Source organism: Phasianus colchicus, chromosome 34 (assembly GCF_987193195.1).
Source record: "Phasianus colchicus chromosome 34, bPhaCol1.hap1.1, whole genome shotgun sequence".
NCBI classification, from domain to species: domain Eukaryota; kingdom Metazoa; phylum Chordata; class Aves; order Galliformes; family Phasianidae; genus Phasianus; species Phasianus colchicus.
The window spans coordinates 2,433,883-2,458,172 of NC_143469.1; the positions used below are offsets into that span (position 1 = coordinate 2,433,883).

General features: G+C 60.0%; 1 protein-coding gene across 2 annotated transcripts; it reads right to left on the reverse strand.

The window, feature by feature from the left end:
- Positions 1–400: 400 nt before the first annotated feature.
- On the reverse strand, positions 401–23,252 carry RAVER1 (ribonucleoprotein, PTB binding 1). Of its 2 annotated transcripts, none has more exons than XM_090128667.1 (12): positions 22,929–23,252; positions 21,404–21,470; positions 18,778–19,256; positions 16,056–16,265; positions 13,918–14,032; positions 10,187–10,260; positions 9,589–9,691; positions 6,997–7,127; positions 5,624–5,714; positions 3,835–3,959; positions 2,566–2,616; positions 401–1,095 (listed from the first exon to the last, which is right to left on the reverse strand). In XM_090128667.1, the coding sequence occupies exons 1-12, from the start codon at positions 23,064–23,066 to the stop codon at positions 946–948; spliced, it is 1,734 nt and encodes a 577-aa protein (XP_089984793.1). In that variant the 5' UTR covers positions 23,067–23,252; the 3' UTR covers positions 401–945. The 2 variants fall into 2 exon arrangements, with proteins under 2 accessions (XP_089984793.1, XP_089984794.1); XM_090128668.1 differs by having other exon boundaries at positions 16,074–16,265; positions 22,929–23,222.
- Positions 23,253–24,290: the final 1,038 nt, after the last annotated feature.

The window sequence follows — 24,290 nt, forward strand, 5'->3', positions numbered from 1 at the left end:
TTAATGGGGAGGGGGGGGGGATTCCCATCAGAAATAACGAGACCAAAGCAAAGTTGGGGGGGGGTTGATATAAATATAGCTTTACTTTGAGAAAAGTTCATCCTCTGGGGGGGGGGGGGGATGGACAGTGTTGCCCCCCCCCCCCCCCCAGCAAAAAGAAATCCATACTGAAATGTAACGGAAATAAAATTGTGGGGGGGGGGGGAAGGAGGGTCGATCCTCCCCCTCCCCCCCCCCCACCTTAAAGCAGCAGTTAAGGCGAGGAGCATGGAGGATGGGGGGGGGGGGTCAAATGTGACCCCCCCCACCTCAAAATGAAGCTCCGTGTGCTGCTATACTGGGGGGGGGGGGGGAATTAAAAGCTGGACCCCCCCGAAAAAAGTGGGGGGGTGGAGGGGGGGGGGCACAGGGATTTAAAATGGGGAGAAATGGCCCCAAAAATGGGGATTTTCAAAGGGGGGGGCAGAGGCTGTGACCCCCCCATATTTTGAGGCATAGGGGAAACGTGGCCCTAAAATGAGGGGGGGGGGCACAGGGAGCTAAAATGGGGGAAATGGCCCCAAATGGGGACTTTTCTATGGGGTGGGGGGGGGAAAGAGGGTGTGACACCCCCCCACATACGTTGTGTCATGGGGGGGGGGGGGGGAGAACGTGGTCCCAAAATGGGGGGGGGACACCCCTAAAATGGGGAGAAATGGTCCCAAAATGGGTATTTTCCAACTGGGGGGGGGGAAAAAAGGGGGAAAAAAGGGGGAAAAAAGGGGGTCTGACCCCCCCCCCAACCCAAACACACTTTGTGCAATGGGAAAGGGGGGGGGGAGGGGGGGGGCACAGCAACGCCTTCGAAAGACCCCAAAATAGGGAACAAAAATGAAGAAATAATCGGTTGTCGTGATATTGAGATCAATGTGGGGGGGGGGAACGACTTATTTTGGGGGGGGGTCCTTAAAAGATGCGCTTCCTCTTCAGGTAGGAGTCGGCGTAGTGCCCCCCCAGGCCCTGGGAGTGCTGCCCCACATAGCAGCCCTCAGGGCTGCGCTCGGGGGGGGGCAACAGCTGAGACCACGGCCTTTTGGGGGGGGGGGGCACGGGGGTCTGAAATATAAAAGTGGGGGGGGGGGCAGGTTTACACACCAATATCTCAGTGCCCCCCCCCCAACAATAAAGGTCCCACTCCCCATGGAGCTCCTCCTATAGGGAGACATAATACAGCCCCCCCCCCCCCACCTCAGTAAAGGCCCCCCCCCCCCCAGGCCCTCCTCAAAAGCCCCCCCCATTGAGCCCCCCCCCCTCAATAGAACCCCCCCAGATTCCTCAAAAGATCCCCCTCAATAAAGCCCCCCCAATAGAGCCCCCCCAATAGAACCCCCCCCAGACTCCCCAATAGATCCCCCTCAATAAAGCCCCCCCACATTAGAGCCCCCCCCCAGTAAAGCCCCCCCCATAGAGCCCCCCTCAAAAGCCCCCCCATAGAGCCCCCCCTCAAAAGAACCCCTCCAGATTCCCCAATAGATGCCCCTCAATAAAGCCCCCCCCCAATAGAGACCCCCCCAATAGAGCCCCCCGCAAAAGCCCCCCCCATTGAGCCCCCCCCACAATAGAACCCCCCCCAGATCCCCCTCAATAAAGCCCCCCCCAATACAGACCCCCCCAATAAAGCCCCCCCATAGAGCCCCCCCCCAAAAGAACCCCCCCAGACTCCCCAATAGATGCCCCTCAATAAAGCCCCCCCACATTAGAGCCCCCCAATAAAGCCCCCCCATAGAGCCCCCCCTCAATAGAAACCCCCCAGACTCCCCAATAGATTCCCCTCAATAAAGCCCCCCCCCAATAGAGCCCCACTCAGACTCTCCCATAAAGCCCCCCCATGGAGCCCCCCCCACAATAGAACCCCCCCCAGATCCCCCTCAATAAAGCCCCCCCCAATAGAGCCCCCCCAGGCACCCCCATAGAGCCCCCCTCAAAAGCCCCCCCATAGAGCCCCCCCCTCAATAGAACCCCCCCAGATTCCTCAATAGATCCCCCTCAATAAAGCCCCCCCCCAATAGACCCCCCCCCCAATAAAGCCCCACTCAGACTCTCCCATAAAGCCCCCCCATAGAGCCCCCCCCACAATAGAACCCCCCCCAGATCCCCCTCAATAAAGCCCCCCGCAAGTAGAGCCCCCTCAAAAGCCCCCCCATTGAGCCCCCCCCACAATAAACCCCCCCAGATTCCCCAATAGATCCCCCTCAATAAAGCCCCCCCCCCATAGAGCCCCCCCCAATAGAACCCCCCCAGATTCCCCAATAGATCCCCCACAATAAAGCCCCCCCCCCCCAATAGAGCCTTCCCTAATAGAGCCCCCCCCAATAGATCCCCCCCCCAATAAAGCCCCCCCAGGCACCCCCATAGAGCCCCCCCCTCAATAGACCCCCCCAGATTCCCCAATAAAAGCCCCCCCCCCCCCAATAGAGCCTTCCCTAATAGAGCCCCCCCCCACTGCCCCATAGATCCCCCATGACCCCATTACAGAACCCCCCCCCCCAAAGACCCCCATATGAAATTGGGGGGGGGGGGTCTCACCTTGGGGGGGGCACTGTGCGATGCTGACGGCGTGGGGGGAACGATGGGGGTCTGGGGGGAAAAGGGGGGGCACAATGTGGGGGGGGGGGGCACAACGGAGGGGGGCACAATGGGGATCTGTGGGGTTCAGAGAAGATCTATGGGGCAGAGGAGGATCTGTGGGGTTTGGAAGAGCATCTATGGGGTTCAGAAGAGGATCTGTGGGGCAGAGGGGGAACTGTGGGGGGCAGAGGGGGATCTGTGGGGTTCTGAGAAGGAGCTATGGGGCAGAGGGGGATCTGTGGGGCAGAGGGGGATCTATGGGGTTTGGAGGAGGATCTGTGGGGGGCAGAGGGGGATCTATGGGGCAGAGGGGGATCTATGGGGCAGAGGGGGATCTATGGGGTTTGGAGGAGGATCTGTGGGGCAGAGGGGGATCTGTGGGGTTCAGAAGGGGATCTGTGGGGTTCAGAGGAGGATCTGTGGGGCAGAGGGGGATCTGTGGGGTTCAGAGCGGGATCTATGGGGCAGAGGAGTAGGATCTGTGGGGGGCAGAGGGGGATCTGTGGGGCAGAGGAGGATCTATGGGGTTCGGAGGAGGATCTGTGGGGGGCAGAGGGGGATCTATGGGGTTCAGAGGGGGATCTATGGGGTGCAGAGGAGGATCTGTGGGGTGCAGAGGAGGATCTGTGGGGCGCAGAGGAGGATCTGTGGGGCAGAGGGGGATCTGTGGGGCAGAGGGGGAGGATCTATGGGGTTCGGAGGAGGATCTGTGGGGTCAGAGGGGGATCTATAGGGTTCAGAGGAGGATCTGTGGGGCAGAGGGGGATCTGTGGGGTTTGGAGGGGGATCTGTGGGGGGCAGAGGGGGATCTGTGGGGTTCTGAGAAGGAGCTATGGGGCAGAGGGGGATCTATGGGGTTCAGAGGGGGATCTGTGGGGTTCAGAGGGGGATCTGTGGGGGGCAGAGGAGTAGGATCTGTGGGGGGCAGAGGAGTAGGATCTGTGGGGGGCAGAGGAGTAGGATCTGTGGGGGGCACAGGGGGATCTGTGGGGTTCAGAGAAGATCTATGGGGCAGAGGAGGATCTACGGGGCTTGGAGGAGGATCTGTGGGGCAGAGGAGGATCTATGGGGTTCAGAGGAGGATCTGTGGGGTTCTGAGAAGGAACTATGGGGCAGAGGGGGATCTGTGGGGTTCAGAGGAGGATCTGTGGGGCAGATGAGGATCTGCGGGGTTCAGAGGAGGATCTATGGGGCAGAGGGGGATCTGTGGGGCAGCCCCACACGTACCCCCTCAGCGGCGGCCCCAGGCGATGGCAGCAGTGGTTCTCTGAGGGTCGATGAGATCCGCGCTGTGGGGCCGGTGCCCAAAACGCTGTGGGGTGGCAGCGCCAACGCCTGGGGGGCACCGATGCCTGGGGGGAAGGAAGAGCGCTATGGGGCGGCGCTATGGGGCGGCGCTATGGGGCAGAGTGGGGCTGGAGTGGGGCAGAGTTGCGGGGTGCTACGAGGCATTATGGAGCAGAGCTGTGGGGCGCTGTGGGGCAGAGTTATGGGGCACTATGGGGTATTATAGGGCTGGAGCTGTGGGGCGTTATGGGGTGCTATGGGACTGTGTTATGGGGCAGCGCTATGGGGCGGTGATATGGGGCAGTGCTACTGGACGCTAAGGGGCAGTGCTATGGGGCAGTGCTATGGGGCGGCGCTATGGGGCGCTATGGGGCAGCGCTATGGGGCTCTATGGGGTGGTGCTACGGGGCAGCGCTATGGGATGCTATGGGGCAGCGCTATGGGGCGGCGCTATGGGGCTCTATGGGGCAGTGCTAAGGGCGGTGCTATGGGGCAGCGCTATGGGGCGGCGCTATTGGATGCTATGGGGCAGCGCTATGGGGCGGCGCTATGGGGCTCTATGGGGCAGTGCTAAGGGCGGTGCTATGGGGCAGCGCTATGGGGCGGCGCTATTGGATGCTATGGGGCAGCGCTATGGGGCAGTGCTATGGGGCTCTATGGGGCGGCGTTATGGGGCTCTATGGGGCGGCGCTATGGGGCAGTGCTAGGGGGCTCTATGGGGTGGTGCTACGGGGCGGTGCTACGGGGCGGTGCTATGGGGCAGCGCTATGGGGTGGTGCTATTGGACGCTATGGGGCAGTGCTATGGGGCTCTATGGGGCGGTGCTACGGGGCGGTGCTATGGGATGCTATGGGGTGGCGCTATGGGGCGGCGCTATGGGGCTCTATGGGGCAGTGCTAAGGGCGGTGCTATGGGGCAGCGCTATGGGGCGGCGCTATTGGATGCTATGGGGCAGCGCTATGGGGCAGTGCTATGGGGCTCTATGGGGCGGCGCTATGGGGCTCTATGGGGCGGCGCTATGGGGCTCTATGGGGCGGTGCTATGGGGCAGTGCTATGGGGCTCTATGGGGTGGTGCTACGGGGCAGCGCTATGGGGCAGCGCTATGGGGTGGTGCTATTGGACGCTATGGGGCAGTGCTATGGGGCTCTATGGGGTGGTGCTATTGGACGCTATGGAGCAGTGCTATGGGGCTCTATGGGGTGGTGCTACGGGGCAGCGCTATGGGGCAGCGCTATGGGGCGGTGCTATTGGATGCTATGGGGCAGCGCTATGGGGCGGCGCTACGGGGCGGCGCTATTGGATGCTATGGGGCAGGGCTATGGGGCAGTTCTATGGGGATCTATGGGGTGGCGCTATGGGGCGGCGCTATGGGGCAGTGCTATGGGGCAGTGCTATGGGGCTCTATGGGGTGGTGCTACGGGGCAGCGCTATGGGGCTCTATGGGGCAGTGCTAAGGGCGGTGCTATGGGGCAGCGCTATGGGGCGGTGCTATGGGGCACACTATGGGGCAGTGCTATGGGGTGGTGCTATTGGACGCTATGGGGCGGTGCTATTGGATGCTCTATGGGGCAGCGCTATGGGGCACACTATGGGGCAGTGCTAAGGGCGGCGCTATGGGGCAGCGCTATGGGGCGGCTCTATGGGGCGGCGCTATGGGGCGGCGCTATGGGGCGGCGCTATGGGGCGGCGCTATGGGGCGGCGCTATGGGGCAGCGCTATGGGGCTGACCGGTGATGCTGGGCAGCAGCAGGCTGCGCAGATTGAGGTAGGGATTGCGGGGGATCCTGAAGTCCTTGGGCGGCTCCCCCAGCAACGACCCCTGCAACGCAACCACCGCCGCACCGTCAGCCCTTGGAGGACCAACACCCAACGCCGGGTGTTGTCACCCCAACCCCACTGCAATGAGTCCTCCAAGGGAACAACCACACAGCTGTCAGCCCTTGGAGGACCAACACCCAACCCCTGCCACAGCGGGTCCTCCAAGGGAACAACCACACAACTCTCACTGTTGGAGGACCACCAACACCCAACCCCAGTGGTTCTCCCATCACCACCACCACCACCCAGACCTCCAAGGGAACAACCACAGCACTGTCAGCCCTTGGAGGACCACCAACACCCAACCCTGGGTGCTGTCACCCCAACCCCATGGTTGGAGGTTCCCCCCCCTCCACCACTACCACCCTCAGACCTCCAAGGGAACAACCACACAGCTGTCAGCCCTTGGAGGACCACCAACACCCAACCCCAGTGGTTCTCCCATCACCACCACCACCACTCAGACCTCCAAGGGAACAACCACAGCACTGTCAGCCCTTGGAGGACCACCAACACCCAACCCCAGGTGCTGTCACCCCAACCCTGCCAGTGGGTCTTCCAAGGAAACAACCACACAGCTGTCAGCCCTTGGAGGACCACCAACACCCCTTGCCAGGTGCTGTCACCCCAACCCTGTCCCAGTAGGTCCTCCAAGGGAACAACCACACAGCTCTCACTGTAGGAGGACCATCAACACCCAACCCCATTGGTTCTCCCACCACCACCACCACCACTCAGACCTCCAAGGGAACAACCACGCAACTCTCACTGTAGGAGGACCCACCAACACCCAACCCTGGGTGCTGTCACCCCAACCCTGCCACACTGAGTCCTCCAAGGGAACAACCACAGCACTGTCAGCCCTTGGAGGACCACCAACACCCCACCCTGGCTGCTGTCACCCCAACCCCACGGTTGGACGTTCACACCCCCCCCCCCCCCTCCACCACCACCACCCCCCTCAGACCTCCAAGGGAACAACCACACAGCTGTCAGCCTTTGGAGGACCAACTCTCACTGTTGGAGGACCACCAACACCCCACCCCGGGTGCTGTCACCCCAACCCCACGGTTGGAGGTTCCCCCCCCTCCACCACCACCCCCCTCAGACCTCCAAGGGAACAACCACACAGCTGTCAGCCTTTGGAGGACCAACTCTCACTGTTGGAGGACCACCAACACCCCACCCCGGGTGCTGTCACCCCAACCCCACGGTTGGAGGTTCCCTCCCCCCTCAGACCTCCAAAACAACCCCCGCCGTGCTGTCACCCACTGCAGGCTCACCGCGGTGGTTGGAGGAGCGCCGGCGTTCCGCCTGTTGGCGGTGCTGAGGAGGGATGCAGCCAATGAGGGGCCGTCCCGATCCGCTGCCATGGCAACGCCGCCCAATGGGGGGCAAGGGGGGACGTCACCGCCTGTAGGGGGGGGGGGATAGAGTGGGAATGGGTCCTGGAAGGTTAGAGAAGGGGTTGGAGGGTCCTGGAAGGTCAGAGAAGGGGTCAGAAGGGACGTGGAAGGTCAGAGAAGGTCAGAATATGGGTTGGAAGGGTCCTGGAAGATCACAGAATGGGTCAGAAGGGTCCTGGAAGGTCAGAGAAGGGGTCAGAATATGGGTTGGAAGGGGTCCTGGAAGGTTAGAGAAGGGGTTGGAGGGTCCTGGAAGGTCAGAGAAGGGGTCAGAAAGGACGTGGAAGGTCCTCAAAGGTCAGAATATGGGTTGGAAGGGTCCTGGAAGATCACAGAATGGGTCAGAAGGGGCCGGGAAGGTCAGAGAAGGGGTCAGAAGGGTCCTGGAAGGTCCTCAAAGGTCAGAATATGGGTTGGAAGGGTCCTGGAAGGTCAGAGAAGGGGTTGGAAGGGTCATGGAAGGTCAAAGAATGGGTCAGAAGGGTCCTGGAAGGTCAGAGAAGGGGTTGGAGGGTCCTGGAAGGTCAGAGAAGGGGTCAGAAGGGACGTGGAAGGTCAGAGAAGGTCAGAAAATGGGTTGGAAGGGTCCTGGAAGATCACAGAATGGGTCAGAAGGGTCCTGGAAGGTCCTCAAAGGTCAGAATATGGGTTGGAAGGGGTCCTGGAAGGGCAGAGAAGGGGTTGGAGGGTCATGGAAGGTCACAGAATGGGTCAGAAGGGTCCTGGAAGGTTAGAGAAGGGGTTGGAGGGTCCTGGAAGGTCAGAGAAGGGGTCAGAAAGGACGTGGAAGGTCCTCAAAGGTCAGAATATGGGTTGGAAGGGTCCTGGAAGGTCAGAGAAGGGGTCAGAAGGGACGTGGAAGGTCAGAGAAGGTCAGAATATGGGTTGGAAGGGTCCTGGAAGATCACAGAATGGGTCAGAAGGGTCCTGGAAGGTCAGAGAAGAGGTCAGAAGGGTCCTGGAAGGTCCTCAAAGGTCAGAATATGGGTTGGAAGGGGTCCTGGAAGGGCAGAGAAGGGGTTGGAGGGTCCTGGAAGGTCATAGAATGGGTCAGAAGGGTCATGGAAGGTCAGAGAAGGGGTCAGAAGGGTCATGGAAGGTCAGAGAAGGGGTTGGAAGGGTCCTGGAAGGTCACAGAATGGGTCAGAAGGGTCCTGGAAGGTCCTCAAAGGTCAGAATATGGGTTGGAAGGGGTCCTGGAAGGGCAGAGAAGGGGTTGGAGGGTCATGGAAGGTCACAGAATGGGTCAGAAGGGTCCTGGAAGGTCAGAGAAGGGGTCAGAAGGGTCCTGGAAGGTCAGAGAAGGGGTCAGAAGGGTCCTGGAAGGTCCTCAATAGTCAGAATATGGGTTGGAAGGGTCCTGGAAAGTCAGAGAAGGGGTGAGAAGGGTCCTGGAAGGTCAAAGAATGGGTCAGAAGGGTCCTGGAAGGTCCTCAAAGGTCAGAATATGGGTTGGAAGGGGTCCTGGAAGGGCAGAGAAGGGGTTGGAGTGTCATGGAACGTCATAGAATGGGTCAGAAGGGTCATGGAAGGTCAAAGAAGGGGTCAGAAGGGTCCTCAAAGGTCAGAGAAGGGGTTGGAAGGGCCCTGGAAGGTCACAGAATGGGTCAGAAGGGTCATGGAAGGTCCTAGAAGGGGTTGGAAGTTCCTGGAAGGTCCTCAAAGGTCAGAGAAGGGGTTGGAGGGTCCTGGAAGGTCATAGAATGGGTCAGAAGGGTCATGGAAGGTCAAAGAAGGGGTTGGAAGGGCCCTGGAAGGTCACAGAATGGGTCAGAAGGGTCCTGGAAGGTCCTCAAAGGTCAGAATATGGGTTGGAAGGGGTCCTGGAAGGTCAGAGAAGGGGTTGGAGGGTCATGGAAGGTCAAAGAATGGGTCAGAAGGGTCCTGGAAGGTCAGAGAAGGGGTTCAAAGTTCCTGGAAGGACCTAATAGGTCAGAGAAAGAGTTGGAAGGGTCCTGGAAGGTCACAGCGCCACAGAATGGGTTGGGAAAGACCTGGAAGGTCTCAGAAGGACGGGTTGGGTTGGGAAGGTCCTGGAAGGTCAGAATATGGGTTGGGAAGGTCCTGGAAGGTCTCAGAAGGACGGGCTGGGTTGGGAAGGTCCTGGAAGGTCAGAATATGGGTTGGGAAAGACCTGGAAGGTCTCAGAAGGACGGGTTGGGTTGGGAAGGTCCTGGAAGGTCAGAATATGGGTTGGGAAGGTCCTGGAAGGTCTCAGAAGGACGGGCTGGGTTGGGAAGGTCCTGGAAGGTCAGAATATGGATTGGGAAAGACCTGGAAGTTCTCAGAAGGATGGGTTGGGTTGGGAAGGTCCTGGAAGGTCACAGCGCCATAGAATGGGTTGGGAAAGATCTGGAAGGTCTCAGAAGGATGGGTTGGGTTGGGAAGGTCCTGGAAGGTCAGAATATGGGTTGGGAAGGTCCTGGAAGATCAGAATATGGGTTGGGAAGGTCCTGGAAGGTGCCATACCAGTGGCGGTGTCGCCCAGCAGCGGCGCAGCGTTCAGCGTTGGCATTCCCATGATGCCCTGGGGCAGCACCCTCAATGGCGCCTCCCCCAGCAGCCCCGGCTTCTGCAACGCAACGCACCCAAAATTCACCTTTTTCAACCCAAAACCGCCCCGATCTCACCCCAAATTTCCCCACCCTCCAACCCCAAATTCCTCCGTTCCCCAAATCCCCCCCAAATCACCTCAAATCGCCCCAAATCCCACCACCCCCAACTTCAAATTCCTCCAAATTCTCCCAAATCTCACAAAATTGCCCCAAATTCGCCCCACGTTGGCCAAAATTGGTCAAAATTGGTCAAAATTGCCCCAAATTCCCCCAAACTGTCACAAATCCCCCCAAATCTTACCCAAATTGCCCCAAATCCTCCCAAATTGGCCAAAATTCCCCCAAATCGGCCAAAATTCCCCCAAATTGCCCCAAATCCTTCCAAATTGGCCCAAATTGGTCAAAATTGGCCTAAATTCCCCCAAACTGTCACAAATCCCCCCCAAATCTCCCCCAAATTGCCCCAAATTCCCCAATTTCACCCCAAATCCTCCCTCCCCCCCCCCCCATACCCGCATTGGGTTCTGCAGCATCGACTGCAGCACCGTGGGGCAGAAGGGCAGCAATGGGGCAGCACCCAGGAGACCTATGGGGCACAAACACACTTATGGGGCCGCCCCACAGCGCTATGGGGCAGACACCCAACACTACGGGGCCGCCCCACAGCGCTATGGGGCAGACACCCAACGCTATGGGGCCGCCCCACAGCCCTATGGGGCAGACACCCAATGCTACGGGGCCGCCCCACAGCGCTATGGGGCAGACACCCAACGCTATGGGGCCGCCCCACAGCCCTATGGGGCAGACACCCAATGCTATGGGGCCGCCCCACAGCGCTATGGGGCCGATACCCAACGCTATGGGGCAGCCCCCCTTACCCCATTAACCCCCCTATGGGTGCTATGGGGCCAACACCCAACACTATGGGGCAGCCCCACAGCGCTATGGGGCTGATACCAACGCTATGGGGCAGCCCCCCCTTACCCCATTAACCCCCCTATGGGTGCTATGGGGCCAACACCCAATGCTATGGGGCTGACACCCAACGCTATGGGGCAGCCCCCTTACTCTGTTTGCCCCCTGGCTCTATGGGGCCGCCCCACAGCGCTATGGGGCAGACACCCAACGCTATGGGGCAGACACCCAACGCTATGGGGCCACCCCACAGCGCTATGGGGCCACCCCTCTTACCCCATTAACCCCCCTATGGGTGCTATGGGGCCAACACCCAACACTATGGGGCAGCCCCACAGCGCTATGGGGCTGATACCAACGCTATGGGGCAGCCCCCCCTTACCCCATTAACCCCCCTATGGGTGCTATGGGGCCAACACCCAACGCTATGGGGCAGCCCCCTTACTCTGTTTGCCCCCTGGCTCTATGGGGCCGCCCCACAGCGCTATGGGGCAGACACCCAACACTATGGGGCAGACACCCAACGCTATGGGGCAGCCCCCCCTTACCCCATTAATCCCCCTATGGGTGCTATGGGGCCAACACCCAACGCTATGGGGCAGCCCCCCCTTACCCCATTAATCCCCCTATGGGTGCTATGGGGCCAACACCCAACACTATGGGGCAGCCCCACAGCGCTATGGGGCTGATACCAACGCTATGGGGCAGCCCCCCCTTACCCCATTAACCCCCCTATGGGTGCTATGGGGCCAACACCCAACACTATGGGGCAGCCCCACAGCGCTATGGGGCTGATACCAACGCTATGGGGCAGCCCCCCCTTACCCCATTAACCCCCCTATGGGTGCTATGGGGCCAACACCCAACACTATGGGGCAGCCCCACAGCGCTATGGGGCTGATACCAACGCTATGGGGCAGCCCCCCCTTACCCCATTAACCCCCCTATGGGTGCTATGGGGCCAACACCCAACGCTATGGGGCTGACACCCAACGCTATGGGGCAGCCCCCTTACTCTGTTTGCCCCCTGGCTCTATGGGGCCGCCCCACAGCGCTATGGGGCAGACACCCAACGCTATGGGGCAGACACCCAACACTATGGGGCAGCCCCCCCTTACCCCATTAATCCCCCTATGGGTGCTATGGGGCCAACACCCAACGCTATGGGGCCGCCCCACAGCGCTATGGGGCAGACACCCAACGCTATGGGGCCACCCCACGGCGCTATGGGGCCGATACCCAACGCTATGGGGCAGCCCCCCTTACCCCATTAACCCCCCTATGGGTGCTATGGGGCCAACAACCAACGCTATGGGGCAGCCCCACAGCGCTATGGGGCTGATACCAACGCTATGGGGCAGCCCCCCCTTACCCCATTAACCCCCCTATGGGTGCTATGGGGCCAACACCCAACGCTATGGGGCTGACACCCAACGCTATGGGGCAGCCCCCTTACTCTGTTTGCCCCCTGGCTCTATGGGGCCGCCCCACAGCGCTATGGGGCAGACACCCAACGCTATGGGGCAGACACCCAACGCTATGGGGCCACCCCACAGCGCTATGGGGCCACCCCTCTTACCCCATTAAACCCCCTATGGGTGCTATGGGGCCAACAACCAACGCTATGGGGCCGCCCCACAGCGCTATGGGGCTGATACCCAACGCTATGGGGCAGCCCCCCCTTACCCCATTAACCCCCCTATGGGTGCTATGGGGCCAACACCCAACGCTATGGGGCTGACACCCAACGCTATGGGGCAGCCCCCTTACTCTGTTTGCCCCCTGGCTCTATGGGGCCGCCCCACAGCGCTATGGGGCAGACACCCAACGCTATGGGGCAGACACCCAACACTATGGGGCAGCCCCCCCTTACCCCATTAATCCCCCTATGGGTGCTATGGGGCCAACACCCAACGCTATGGGGCCGCCCCACAGCGCTATGGGGCAGACACCCAACGCTATGGGGCCGCCCCACGGCGCTATGGGGCCGATACCCAACGCTATGGGGCAGCCCCCCTTACCCCATTAACCCCCCTATGGGTGCTATGGGGCCAACACCCAACACTATGGGGCAGCCCCACAGCGCTATGGGGCTGATACCAACGCTATGGGGCAGCCCCCCCTTACCCCATTAACCCCCCTATGGGTGCTATGGGGCCAACACCCAACGCTATGGGGCTGACACCCAACGCTATGGGGCAGCCCCCTTACTCTGTTTGCCCCCTGGCTCTATGGGGCCGCCCCACAGCGCTATGGGGCAGACACCCAACGCTATGGGGCAGACACCCAACGCAATGGGGCCACCCCACAGCGCTATGGGGCCACCCCTCTTACCCCATTAACCCCCCTATGGGTGCTATGGGGCCAACACCCAACACTATGGGGCAGCCCCACAGCGCTATGGGGCTGATACCAACGCTATGGGGCAGCCCCCCCTTACCCCATTAACCCCCCTATGGGTGCTATGGGGCCAACACCCAACGCTATGGGGCTGACACCCAACGCTATGGGGCAGCCCCCTTACTCTGTTTGCCCCCTGGCTCTATGGGGCCGCCCCACAGCGCTATGGGGCAGACACCCAACGCTATGGGGCAGACACCCAACGCTATGGGGCAGCCCCCCCTTACCCCATTAATCCCCCTATGGGTGCTATGGGGCCAACACCCAACGCTATGGGGCAGCCCCCCCTTACCCCATTAATCCCCCTATGGGTGCTATGGGGCCAACACCCAACGCTATGGGGCAGCCCCCCCTTACCCCATTAATCCCCCTATGGGTGCTATGGGGCCAACACCCAACGCTATGGGGCCGCCCCACGGCGCTATGGGGCCGATACCCAACGCTATGGGGCAGCCCCCCTTACCCCATTAACCCCCCTATGGGTGCTATGGGGCCAACACCCAACACTATGGGGCAGCCCCACAGCGCTATGGGGCTGATACCAACGCTATGGGGCAGCCCCCCCTTACCCCATTAACCCCCCTATGGGTGCTATGGGGCCAACACCCAACGCTATGGGGCTGACACCCAACGCTATGGGGCAGCCCCCTTACTCTGTTTGCCCCCTGGCTCTATGGGGCCGCCCCACAGCGCTATGGGGCAGACACCCAACGCTATGGGGCAGACACCCAACGCTATGGGGCAGACACCCAACGCTATGGGGCAGCCCCCCCTTACCCCATTAATCCCCCTATGGGTGCTATGGGGCCAACACCCAACGCTATGGGGCAGCCCCCCCTTACCCCATTAATCCCCCTATGGGTGCTATGGGGCCAACACCCAACGCTATGGGGCCGCCCCACAGCGCTATGGGGCAGCCCCCCCTTACCCCGTTTGCCCCCCAGGGCTCCGTGCAGCAGTGGGGCAGCAGTGGGGCTGCGGAGGGCGCTGAGGATCTGCAGCAACGTGGGGTCGGGGAGGAGCCCTCGGCCACGGCTCTGAGCCTGCAAAAAATGGGCCAAAAAAAGCCAAAATTGGGCAAATCCTTCCTAATGGGGACCTTTGGAGACCCGATCCCATAAGGGGAGACCCTAAAAATGCCGTCAATGGGGTTTTCTGTTGGGTCGGGAGGAGGAAAAGTCCCCACGTTTTGGAAGATTCACCTCCCGTTTCCTAATGAGAGACCCTAAAAATGCCATTATTGGGATTTTTGTGGGGTTGGCAGAAGGAAAATGCCAAATTCAGCCAGAATTCCCCAATTTTGGGACCCATTGGAGCCCCATTCCCACCATCAGAGACTCCCAGAGTTGCCATCAACAGGATTTTGTTGGCTGGGAGAACAAAAACCCCTAAATTCAGCCACAATTCCCCAATTTGGGACCCTTTGGAGCCCCATTCCCACCATCAGAAACTGCCAAGCTGCCATCAATGGGATTTTGTTGGCTGGGAGAACAAAAACCCCTGAATTCAGCCACAATTCCCCAATTTTTGGCCCTTTGGAGCCCCATTCCCACCATCAGAGACCCCAGAGATGCCATCAATGGGATTTTGTTGGCTGGGAGAAGGAAAACCCCTAAATTCAGCCACAATTCCCCAATTTGGGACCCTTTGGAGCCCCATTCCCATTATCAGAGACTCCCAGAGTTGCCATCAATGGGATTTTGTTGGCTGGGAGAAGGAAAACCCCTGAATTCAGCCAGAATTCCCCAATTTTTGGCCCATTGGAGCCCCATTCCCACCACCAGAAATCCCAGAGATGCCATCAATTGGACACCGTTGGGTTGAAAAGAAGAAAAGCCCCAAATTCTGGTGAAATTATCCAATTTTGGGACCGTTGGAGCCCCATTCCCACCATCAGAAACTGCCAAGCCACCATTAATGGGATTCTGTTGGCTGGGAGAAGAAATACCCCCAAATTCAGCCACAATTCCCCAATTTTTGGCCCATTGGAGCCCCATTCCCACCATCAGAGACTCCCAGAATTGCCATCAATGGGATTTTGTTGGCTGGGAGAAGGAAAACCCCTGAATTCAGCCACAATTCCCCAATTTTTGGCCCATTGGAGCCCCATTCCCACCCCCAGAGACTCCCAGAGATGCCATCAATGGGATTTTGTTGGCTGGGAGAAGGAAAACCCCTGAATTCAGCCACAATTCCCCAATTTGGGACCCTTTGGAGCCCCATTCCCGTTATCAGAACCACTCAGAAGTGCCATCAGTGGGTTTTGGTTGGGTTGGAAGAAGAAGAAATCCCAAATTCAGTTGGAATTGCCCAATTTGGTGCCCATTGGAGCCCCATTCCCACCCCCAGAGACCCCAGAGGTGCCATCAACAGGATTCTGTTGGCTGGGAGAAGAAAAACCCCTGAATTCAGCCACAATTCCCCAATTTTTGGCCCTTTGGAGCCCCATTCCCACCATCAGAGACTCCCAGAATTGCCATCAATGGGATTTTGTTGGCTGGGAGAAGAAAAACCCCTAAATTCAGCCACAATTCCCCAATTTGGGACCCTTTGGAGCCCCATTCCCACCATCAGAGACCCCAGAGATGCCATCAATGGGATTTTGTTGGCTGGGAGAAGGAAAACCCCTAAATTCAGCCAGAATTCCCCAATTTTTGGCCGATTGGAGCCCCATTCCCACCACCAGAAATCCCAGAGATGCCATCGATTGGACACTGTTGGGTTGAAAAGAAGAAAAGCCCCAAATTCTGGTGAAATTATCCAATTTTGGGACCGTTGGAGCCCCATTCCCACCATCAGAAACTGCCAAGCCACCATTAATGGGATTCTGTTGGCTGGGAGAAGAAATACCCCCAAATTCAGCCACAATTCCCCAATTTTTGGCCGATTGGAGCCCCATTCCCACCCCCAGAGACTCCCAGAATTGCCATCAATGGGATTTTGTTGGTTGGGAGAAGGAAAACCCCTGAATTCAGCCACAATTCCCCAATTTTTGGCCCTTTGGAGCCCCATTCCCACCCCCTGCCCACCCTGCATTGCTTTCTATGTGCAGGGAGCGATGCTGACCCCCCAGCTCAGCCGTACCGCGGTGCGGACGGCGACGAGGGCGGGCAGCATTTTGTGCCCAGGCAGCCCAGGGGCACAGAAGGACACACAGACACGGCTGCCCCCGACGACAGCCCCGTCCATGGCGGCCTGAACGCGTTCAGCGGCGTCTGCGGAGTCGTATTCCAGCACGGCGAAACCCAGCGGCTGCCCATCCGGCCCAAAGGCCAACTGGGGGGCGTGGGGATCATAAAACACAACGTCTGCACCCAAAAACACAACTTCTGTGCCCAAAAACCCAACTTGTGCGCCCAAAAACACAACGTCCCCCCAAACACCCAACGTCTTCGCCCAAAAAGTCAACATCCGCACCCAAAAACCCAACGTCTTCACCAAAAACCCAACTTCTGCGCCCAAAAACCCAACTTCTGCGCCCAAAAACCCCAATGTCCTCCCAAAAACCCAACGTCTTCGCCCAAAACCCAACATCTTCGCCCAAAAATCCAACATCCGCCCCCAAAAACCCAACGTCTTCACCCAAAAACCCAACATCTTCACCAAAAACCCAACGTCTTCGCCCAAAAACCCAACTTCTGTGCCGCAAAAACCCAACACCCCACCCAAAAACCCAACGTCTTCGCCCAAAAACTCAACTTCTGCACCCAAAAACCCAACTTGTGTGCCTAAAAACCCAACATCCCCCAAAAACCCAACGTCTTCGCCCAAAAATCCAACATCCGCCCCCAAAAACCCAACGTCTTCACCCAAAAACCCAACACCCCACCCAAAAACCCAACATCTTCACCCAAAAACCGAATGTCCGCCCCCAAAAACCCAACATCTTCGCCCAAAAACTCAACTTCTGCACCAAAAAACACAACTTCCGCACCCCAAAACCCAACATCCCCCCAAAAACCCAACGTCCACCCCCAAAAACCCAACGTCTGTGCCCCAAAACCCAATTTGTGTGCCTAAAACCCCAATGTCCTCCCAAAAACCCAACGTCTGCCCAAAAACCCAACATCTTCGCCCAAAAACCCAACATCTTCGCCCAAAAACCCAACATCTTCGCCCAAAAACACAACTTCCGCACCAAAAAACACAACATCCCCCCAAAAACCCAACGTCCACCCCCAAAAACCCAACGTCCACCCCCAAAAACCCAACGTCCACCCCCAAAAACCCAACATCTTCACCCAAAAACCCAACATCCGCCCCCAAAAAACCCAACATCCGCACCAAAAAACCCAACGTCCCCCCAAAAGCCCAATGTCCACCCCCCAAAAACCCAACATCTTCACCAAAACCCAACTTGTGCGCCTAAAACCCCAATGTCCTCCCAAAAACCCAACATCTTCGCCCAAAAACCCAACGTCTTTGCCCAAAAACTCAACATCTGCCCCCAAAAACCCAACGTCTTCACCCAAAAACCCAACTTATGCGCCTAAAAACCCAACGTCAGCCCCCAAAAAATAGAATGTGGGGCCACACCCCCCCCAGAAGACCCCCATACTTCCCCCCACCCCAAACCTGACAGAATTTAGGGCCGCACACCCCCAAGAAGACCCTCCGGATCCCCTCCCCACCCCCCTACCCCATAACCCCCCCCTCACCCCATACCTGACAGAATTTGGAGCTGCACACCCCCCAGAAGACCCCCTAAACCCCTCCCCACCCCCGGATCCCCATGGCAGGATACCCCCTACCCATACCCCCCCCCTCACCCCATACCCAACAGATTTTGGTGCCCCACACCCCCAAGAAGACCCAGCTGAACCCCTCCCCACCCCCCTACCCCATACCCCGCCCCCTACCCCATATCCAACAGATTTTGGTGCCCCACATCCCCAAGACAACCCCCCTCACCCCATAACAGCCCCCTACCCCATAACCCCCCCCTCACCCCATACCTGACAGAATTTAGGGCCACACACCCCCAAGACGACCCCCATACCTCTCCCCACCCCATAACCCCCCCCTCACCCCATATCCAACAGATTTTGGTGCCCCACACCCCCAAGACGACCCCCCTGATCCCCTCCCCACCCCCCTACCCCATAACCCCCCCCTCACCCCATACCTGACAGAATGTGGGGCCGCACACCCCCCTGAAGACCCCCATACCCCCCCCCACCCCATATCCAACAGATTTTGGTGCCCCACATCCCCAAGACAACCCCCCAATCCCCTCCCCACCCCCCTACCCCACAACCCCCCCCCTCACCCCATATCCAACAGATTTTGGTGCCCCACACCCCCAAGACGACCCCCCCGATCCCCTCCCCACCCCCCTACCCCATAACCCCCCCCTCACCCCATACCTGACAGAATTTAGGGCCGCACACCCCCGAGAAGACCCTCCGGATCCCTTCTCCATCTCCCTACCCCATAACCCCCCCCTCACCCCATATCCAACAGATTTTTGTGCCCCACACCCCCAAGACGACCCACCTGAACCCCTCCCCACCCCCCTACCCCATACCCCCCCCCTCACCCCATACCTGACAGAATTTAGGGCTGCACACCCCCGAGAAGACCCTCTGGATCCCCTCCCCACCCCCCTACCCCATAACCCCCCCCTCACCCCATACCTGACAGAATTTAGGGCCGCACACCCCCAAGACGACCCCCAAACCCCTCCCCACCCCACATCCAACAGATTTTGGTGCCCCACACCCCCAAGAAGACCCAGCTGAACCCCTCCCCACCCCCCTACCCCACAACCCCCCCCCTCACCCCATACCTGACAGAATTTAGGGCCGCACACCCCCGAGAAGACCCTCCGGATCCCCTCTCCATCCGCGTATCCCCTGGGCAGCCCTTCCACGCACAAACACCCGCCGTGCAAATCCTCCTCCTCCATCACCTCCCTTCCGGCGGCTTCGCACCAACGCACGAACAAAACTTGTGCCCCCAACGCCCGGCCCTGCAGCTCCGCGTGAGCCGCGGCCGCCGCCTCCTCGTGCAAATATTCCACGAACCCGTAACCTTTACAGCGTCCCGAAAGCCGGCTGTGAACCAACCAACACCTCCCCACGGCGCCGTACGGCCGCACCAAAGCTTCCCACGGCTGTTGGCCGCAATGCCGGGGCAGGTGGGCGACGCAGAGCAGGGAGCTGCACGGCTGCACTTCGGCACGCAGGCGGTGGCGGCGCAGGGTGCAGCGCTGCAGGCGTTGCAGGGCGAGCTGGGCTGCGGCGGCGTCCGATAGGGTGATGGAGGCTGGGGGGGAGAAGGGGGGGAAGGTTTTTAGGGGGGGGGAGAGGGGTCCTATGGGGTCGGATGTGAGCCACGAGGAACCCAAAAGGAACCACAGATTGGATCCTGGTGGTCCTATGGGGTCAGACATGAGCCCCAAGGATCCCAAAAGGACACAGAGGGTCATCAAAAGGACCCACTGATTGGATCCTGGTGGTGCTATGGGGTCAGATGTGAGCCCCAAGGACCCCAAAAGGACCCACTGATTGGGTCCTGGTGGTGCTATGGGGTCAGATGTGAGCCACGAGGAACCCAAAAGGACCCACAGATTGGATCCCGGTGGTCCTATGGGGTCGGATGTGAGCCACAAGGAACCCAAAAGGACCCACAGATTGGATCCTGGTGGTCCTATGGGGTCAGACATGAGCCCCAAGGATCCCAAAAGCAACCACTGATTGGGTTCTGGTGGTCCTATGGGGTCAGATGTGAGCCACAAGGAACCCAAAAGGAACCACTGATTGGATCCTGGTGGTCCTATGGGGTCGGATGTGAGCCACAAGGAACCCAAAAGGACCCACTGATTGGGTCCTGGTGGTGCTATGGGGTCAGATGTGAGCCACGAGGAACCCAAAAGGACCCACTGATTGGGTCCTGGTGGTGCTATGGGGTCAGATGTGAGCCCCAAGGACCCCAAAAGGAACCACAGTTTGGATCCAGGTGGTGCTATGGGGTCGGATGTGAGCCACAAGGAACCCAAAAGAACCCACAGATTGGATCCTGGTGGTGCTATGGGGTCAGATGTGAGCCCCAAGGACCCCAAAAGGACCCACTGATTGGGTCCTGGTGGTGCTATGGGGTCAGACGTGAGCCACAAGAAACCCAAAAGGACCCACAGATTGGATCCTGGTGGTCCTATGGGGTCAGATGTGAGCCACAAGGAACCCAAAAGGACCCACAGATTGGATCCTAGTGGTCCTATGGGGTCAGATGTGAGCCACAAGGACCCCAAAAGGACCCACTAATTGGGTCCTGGTGGTGCTATGGGGTCAGATGTGAGCCACAAGGAACCCAAAAGCACCCACTGATTGGGTCCTGGTGGTCCTATGGGGTCAGATGTGAGCCACAAGGAACCCAAAAGGACCCACTGATTGGGTCCTGGTGGTGCTATGGGGTCAGACGTGAGCCACAAGAAACCCAAAAGGACCCACAGATTGGATCCTGGTGGTCCTATGGGGTCAGATGTGAGCCACAAGGACCCCAAAAGGACCCACAGATTGGATCCTGGTGGTCCTATGGGGTCGGATGTGAGCCACAAGGAACCCAAAAGGACCCACTAATTGGGTCCTGGTGGTGCTATGGGGTCAGATGTGAGCCACAAGGACCCCAAAAGGAAACAGAGGGTCATCAAAAGGACCCACAGATTGGATCCTGGTGGTCCTACGAGGTCATCTGTGAGCCACAAGGAACCCAAAACGACCCACAGATTGGATCCTGATGGTCCTATGGGGTCATCTGAGACACCCAACCACCCCAGTGATCCTAAAAGGACCCACAGGCGAAACCCTGGGGGCCCTATGGGGTCATCTGTGAGCCCCAAGGAACCCAAAAAGACCTGTGGGGTTACCTGTGTCCCCCAATGGACCATAAAGGACCCCAAAAGGACCCACTGATTGGATCCAGGTGGCCCTATGGGGTCAGATGCGAGCCCCAAGGAACCCAAAAGGATACAGAGGGTCATCTCTGCCTCCCAGGGGACCTCAAGGACCCTAAAAGGACCCACTGATTGGATCCCAGTGATCCTATGGGGTCATCTGTACCACCCAAGGAACCCAAAATACCTGTGGGGTTGGTGCCCCCCAATGGACCCCAAGGACCCCCAAAAGGACACATAGGGTCATCTGTGCCACCCAAGGAACCCTAAAGGACCCCAAAGGGACGCACTGATTGGATCCTGGTGGTCCTATGGGGTCATCTGTGCCACCCAACCACCCCAATGACCCCAAAAAGACCCACAGGTGAAGCCCCGGTGGTCCTATGGGGTCGCCTGAGCTCCCCAAAGACCACAAAAGGGCCCACAGATCAAACCCTAACGGCCCTATAGGGTCCCCGCCCACTCTCTGCTCGTTAATTACCCTCCCCACGTAATTAGCGCCGTAATTAGCGCCGCTCACCCGTTCCGCTCTGCCTGTCCACAAAGCAGTGCTGGGGCTCGAAGTCACGCAGCATTTCCTGCACCTCCTGAAGGGGGGGGGGGGGGGGAACACACCCAAATATTCCCCAATTCATCCCAAATCGGGCCCATTTTCTGCCCCACATAACGGGGCAAACGGGGAATTGGAGGGCGGAGGTCCCAGATGTGTTCCTCCTTCCCCCCCCCAATTCCACCTCAGCCCCAAATGACACCACATTACAGACCCCCCCTCCCCACCCTCCCACGCCCCACACCCCCCCAGCCCCACTGTCCCCCCCCCCTATGCTCACGTCCCCCCCTTCCCCCATACAGAGACCTCACTGCCCCCCCCAGCCCCACTTTTCCCTCAGCCCCCCCAGCTCCGAAGCCCCCCCTTGAGATCCCACTGTTCCCCACCGTGCCCCACTCCTCCCCCAATGCCCCTCAGACCCCCTTCCCCCCCCCCCCAACTCCTCTCACAGACCCCCCTCAGGCCTCACTCCTATCTCAGCCCCCCCCCCCAAGAAACCCCATTAACCCCACCCCTCCCCCAAACGAGGCCCCACTGCCCTTCAGGCCCTATTCCCCCTTCAGTCCCCATAAAAATCCCCCTAGCCCCCCTAAGACCCCACAGCCCCCCCCAGGCCTCGCTCCCACCTCAGCCCCCCCAAGAAACCCCCCTTAACCCCTCCTCCCCCCCAAACGAGGTCCCACTGCCCTCCAGGCCCCATTCCCCCTTCAGTCCCCATAAAAATCCCCCTAGCCCCCCTAAGACCCCACAGACCCCCCCAGGCCTCGCTCCCACCTCAGCCCCCACCCAGAAACCCCACTTCCCCCTGGACCCCCCCCAACAAAAAGGCCCCAATGCCTTCCAGGCCCCATTCCCCCTTCAGTCCCCATAGAAATCCCACCCCCTGCCCCTCCAAGACCCCCACGACCCCCCCAGACCTCGCTCCCACCTCAGCCCCCCCAAGAAACCCCCCTTAACCCCTCCTCCCCCCCAAACGAGGTCCCACTGCCCTCCAGGCCCCATTCCCCCTTCAGTCCCCATAAAAATCCCCCTAGCCCCCCTAAGACCCCACAGACCCCCCCAGGCCTCGCTCCCACCTCAGCCCCCACCCAGAAACCCCACTTCCCCCTGGACCCCCCCCAACAAAAAGGCCCCAATGCCTTCCAGGCCCCATTCCCCCTTCAGTCCCCATAGAAATCCCACCCCCTGCCCCTCCAAGACCCCCACGACCCCCCCAGACCTCGCTCCCACTTCAGCCCCCCAAGAAACCCCTCCCCCCCCCTCCCCCCCAAACGAGGCCCCACTGCCCTCCAGGCCCCATTTCCCCTTCAGTCCCCACAGAAATCCCCCCCTCCCTCCAAGACCCCCCAGGCCTCGCTTTCCCCCTCAGCCCCCCCAAGAAACCCCCCTTAACCCCCCCCCAGCCCCCAAACGAGGCCCCACCGCCCTCCAGGCCCCAGGCCCCAGTCCCCCTTCAGTCCCCCCCAGCCCCCCCAGCCCCCGCTCCGCTCCCCACCTGCTTGCTGACATCGGCGGGCAGCCCCCGGATGATCACTTTGCGGCGGTTCCGGAACGGCCGGTTGCGCACCTCGGCCGGGTCCAGAGGCGGAATCTCCTCAGCTGGAAGCCGCTCAGCCGCCGCCGCCGCCGCCATTTTGGTTTCCCGCCTCCCTTCTACTCAGCCAACACGCCGCTCCCCCATTGGCCCGCCTTCCGGAGTACGGAGAGCGCCGATTGGGCAGTGCGAAAGAAAAACAAAAAAAAAAGGGAGCAACGGAGGCGCGGATTGGCTGAGAGCAGCCGCTCGGGAGCATTGCGCCTTCGGATTGGGTGAAGCGGGAAAGGGAACCGCCCTCTTCGGTTGCTTATTGGTTGGTTAGTAAAGGCCACGCCCCTCAGCAGTCCCGGCGCCGAGATTTAAAGGGACCGCGACCATAGGGACCCCCGACCCTATAAGACCACCGCCCACCCTATAGAACCCCCAACCCCCCCCCCCATCCACCCCATAGGAACCCCCAGACCCTCTGTGCCCTATAAGGACCCCTCTGTCCCACCCCCTAAAGCGCCCGCCCCCCCAAATGTCCCCCTCCCTTAAAGCGCCCCCCCAAAGCGTCCCGCCCCCCAAATGTTTCCCCCCCCCAAATGTTCTCTCCCTTAATGTTCCCCCCCGAAAGCGGCCCTCCCCTAAATATCCCCCCCCCCAAATGTCCCCCCCACATCCCCCTCCCTCCCCCCCTTATGTCCCCTCCCCCCCAAATGTTCCCCCCCATGTCCCCCCCCGAAAGCGTCCCCCCTCCCCCCAAAGCGCCCCCCCCATGTCCCCCTCCCCCCAAAAGCGCCCCCCCTCTCACGTCGTTCGCCCCCCCAAAGCGCCCATCCCCCAATGTCCCACCCCCTTATGTCTCCCCCACTCATGTCCCCCTCCCTCCCCCCCAAACATCCCCCCCAAATGTCCCCCCCATGCCCCCCTCCCCCCCAAAAGTCCCCCCAAATGTCCCCCGCCCAAATGTTCCCCCCATGTCCCCCTCTCCCCCCAAACGTCCACCCCCTAAAAGTCCCCCCCCGTCCCCCTCCCTCCCCCCCAAATGTCCCCCCCCATGTCCCCCTCCCTCCCCCCCCCAAACGTCCCCCTCCATGTCCCCCTCCCCCCCCAAACGTCCCCCCCAAATGTCCCCCCCATGTCCCCCTCCCTCCCCCCCCCAAACGTCCCCCCCCGTCCCTCCCCTCCCCCCCTAAACGTCCCCACCTAAACATCCCCCCCCAAACGTCCCCCCCATGTCTCCCCATCCTTAAATGTTCCCCCCCATGTCCCCCCCCCAAATGTTCCCCCCCATGTCCCCCTCCCTCCCCCCAAAGCGCCCCCCCCAAATGTCCCCCC

Bases quoted from the DNA above. Each gene is read 5' to 3' on its own strand.
- RAVER1 (XM_090128667.1), bottom strand. From the start codon at position 23,066: ATGGCGGCGGCGGCGGCGGCTGAGCGGCTTCCAGCTGAGGAGATTCCG. The intron at 16,266-18,777 runs GTATGGGGTGAG...CACGCCCCCCAG, and splicing joins GCGGCCCTAAATTCTGTCAG to TTGGCCTTTGGGCCGGATGG. The intron at 9,692-10,186 runs GTATGGGGGGGG...GTTGCGTTGCAG, and splicing joins TGCTGCAGAACCCAATGCGG to AAGCCGGGGCTGCTGGGGGA.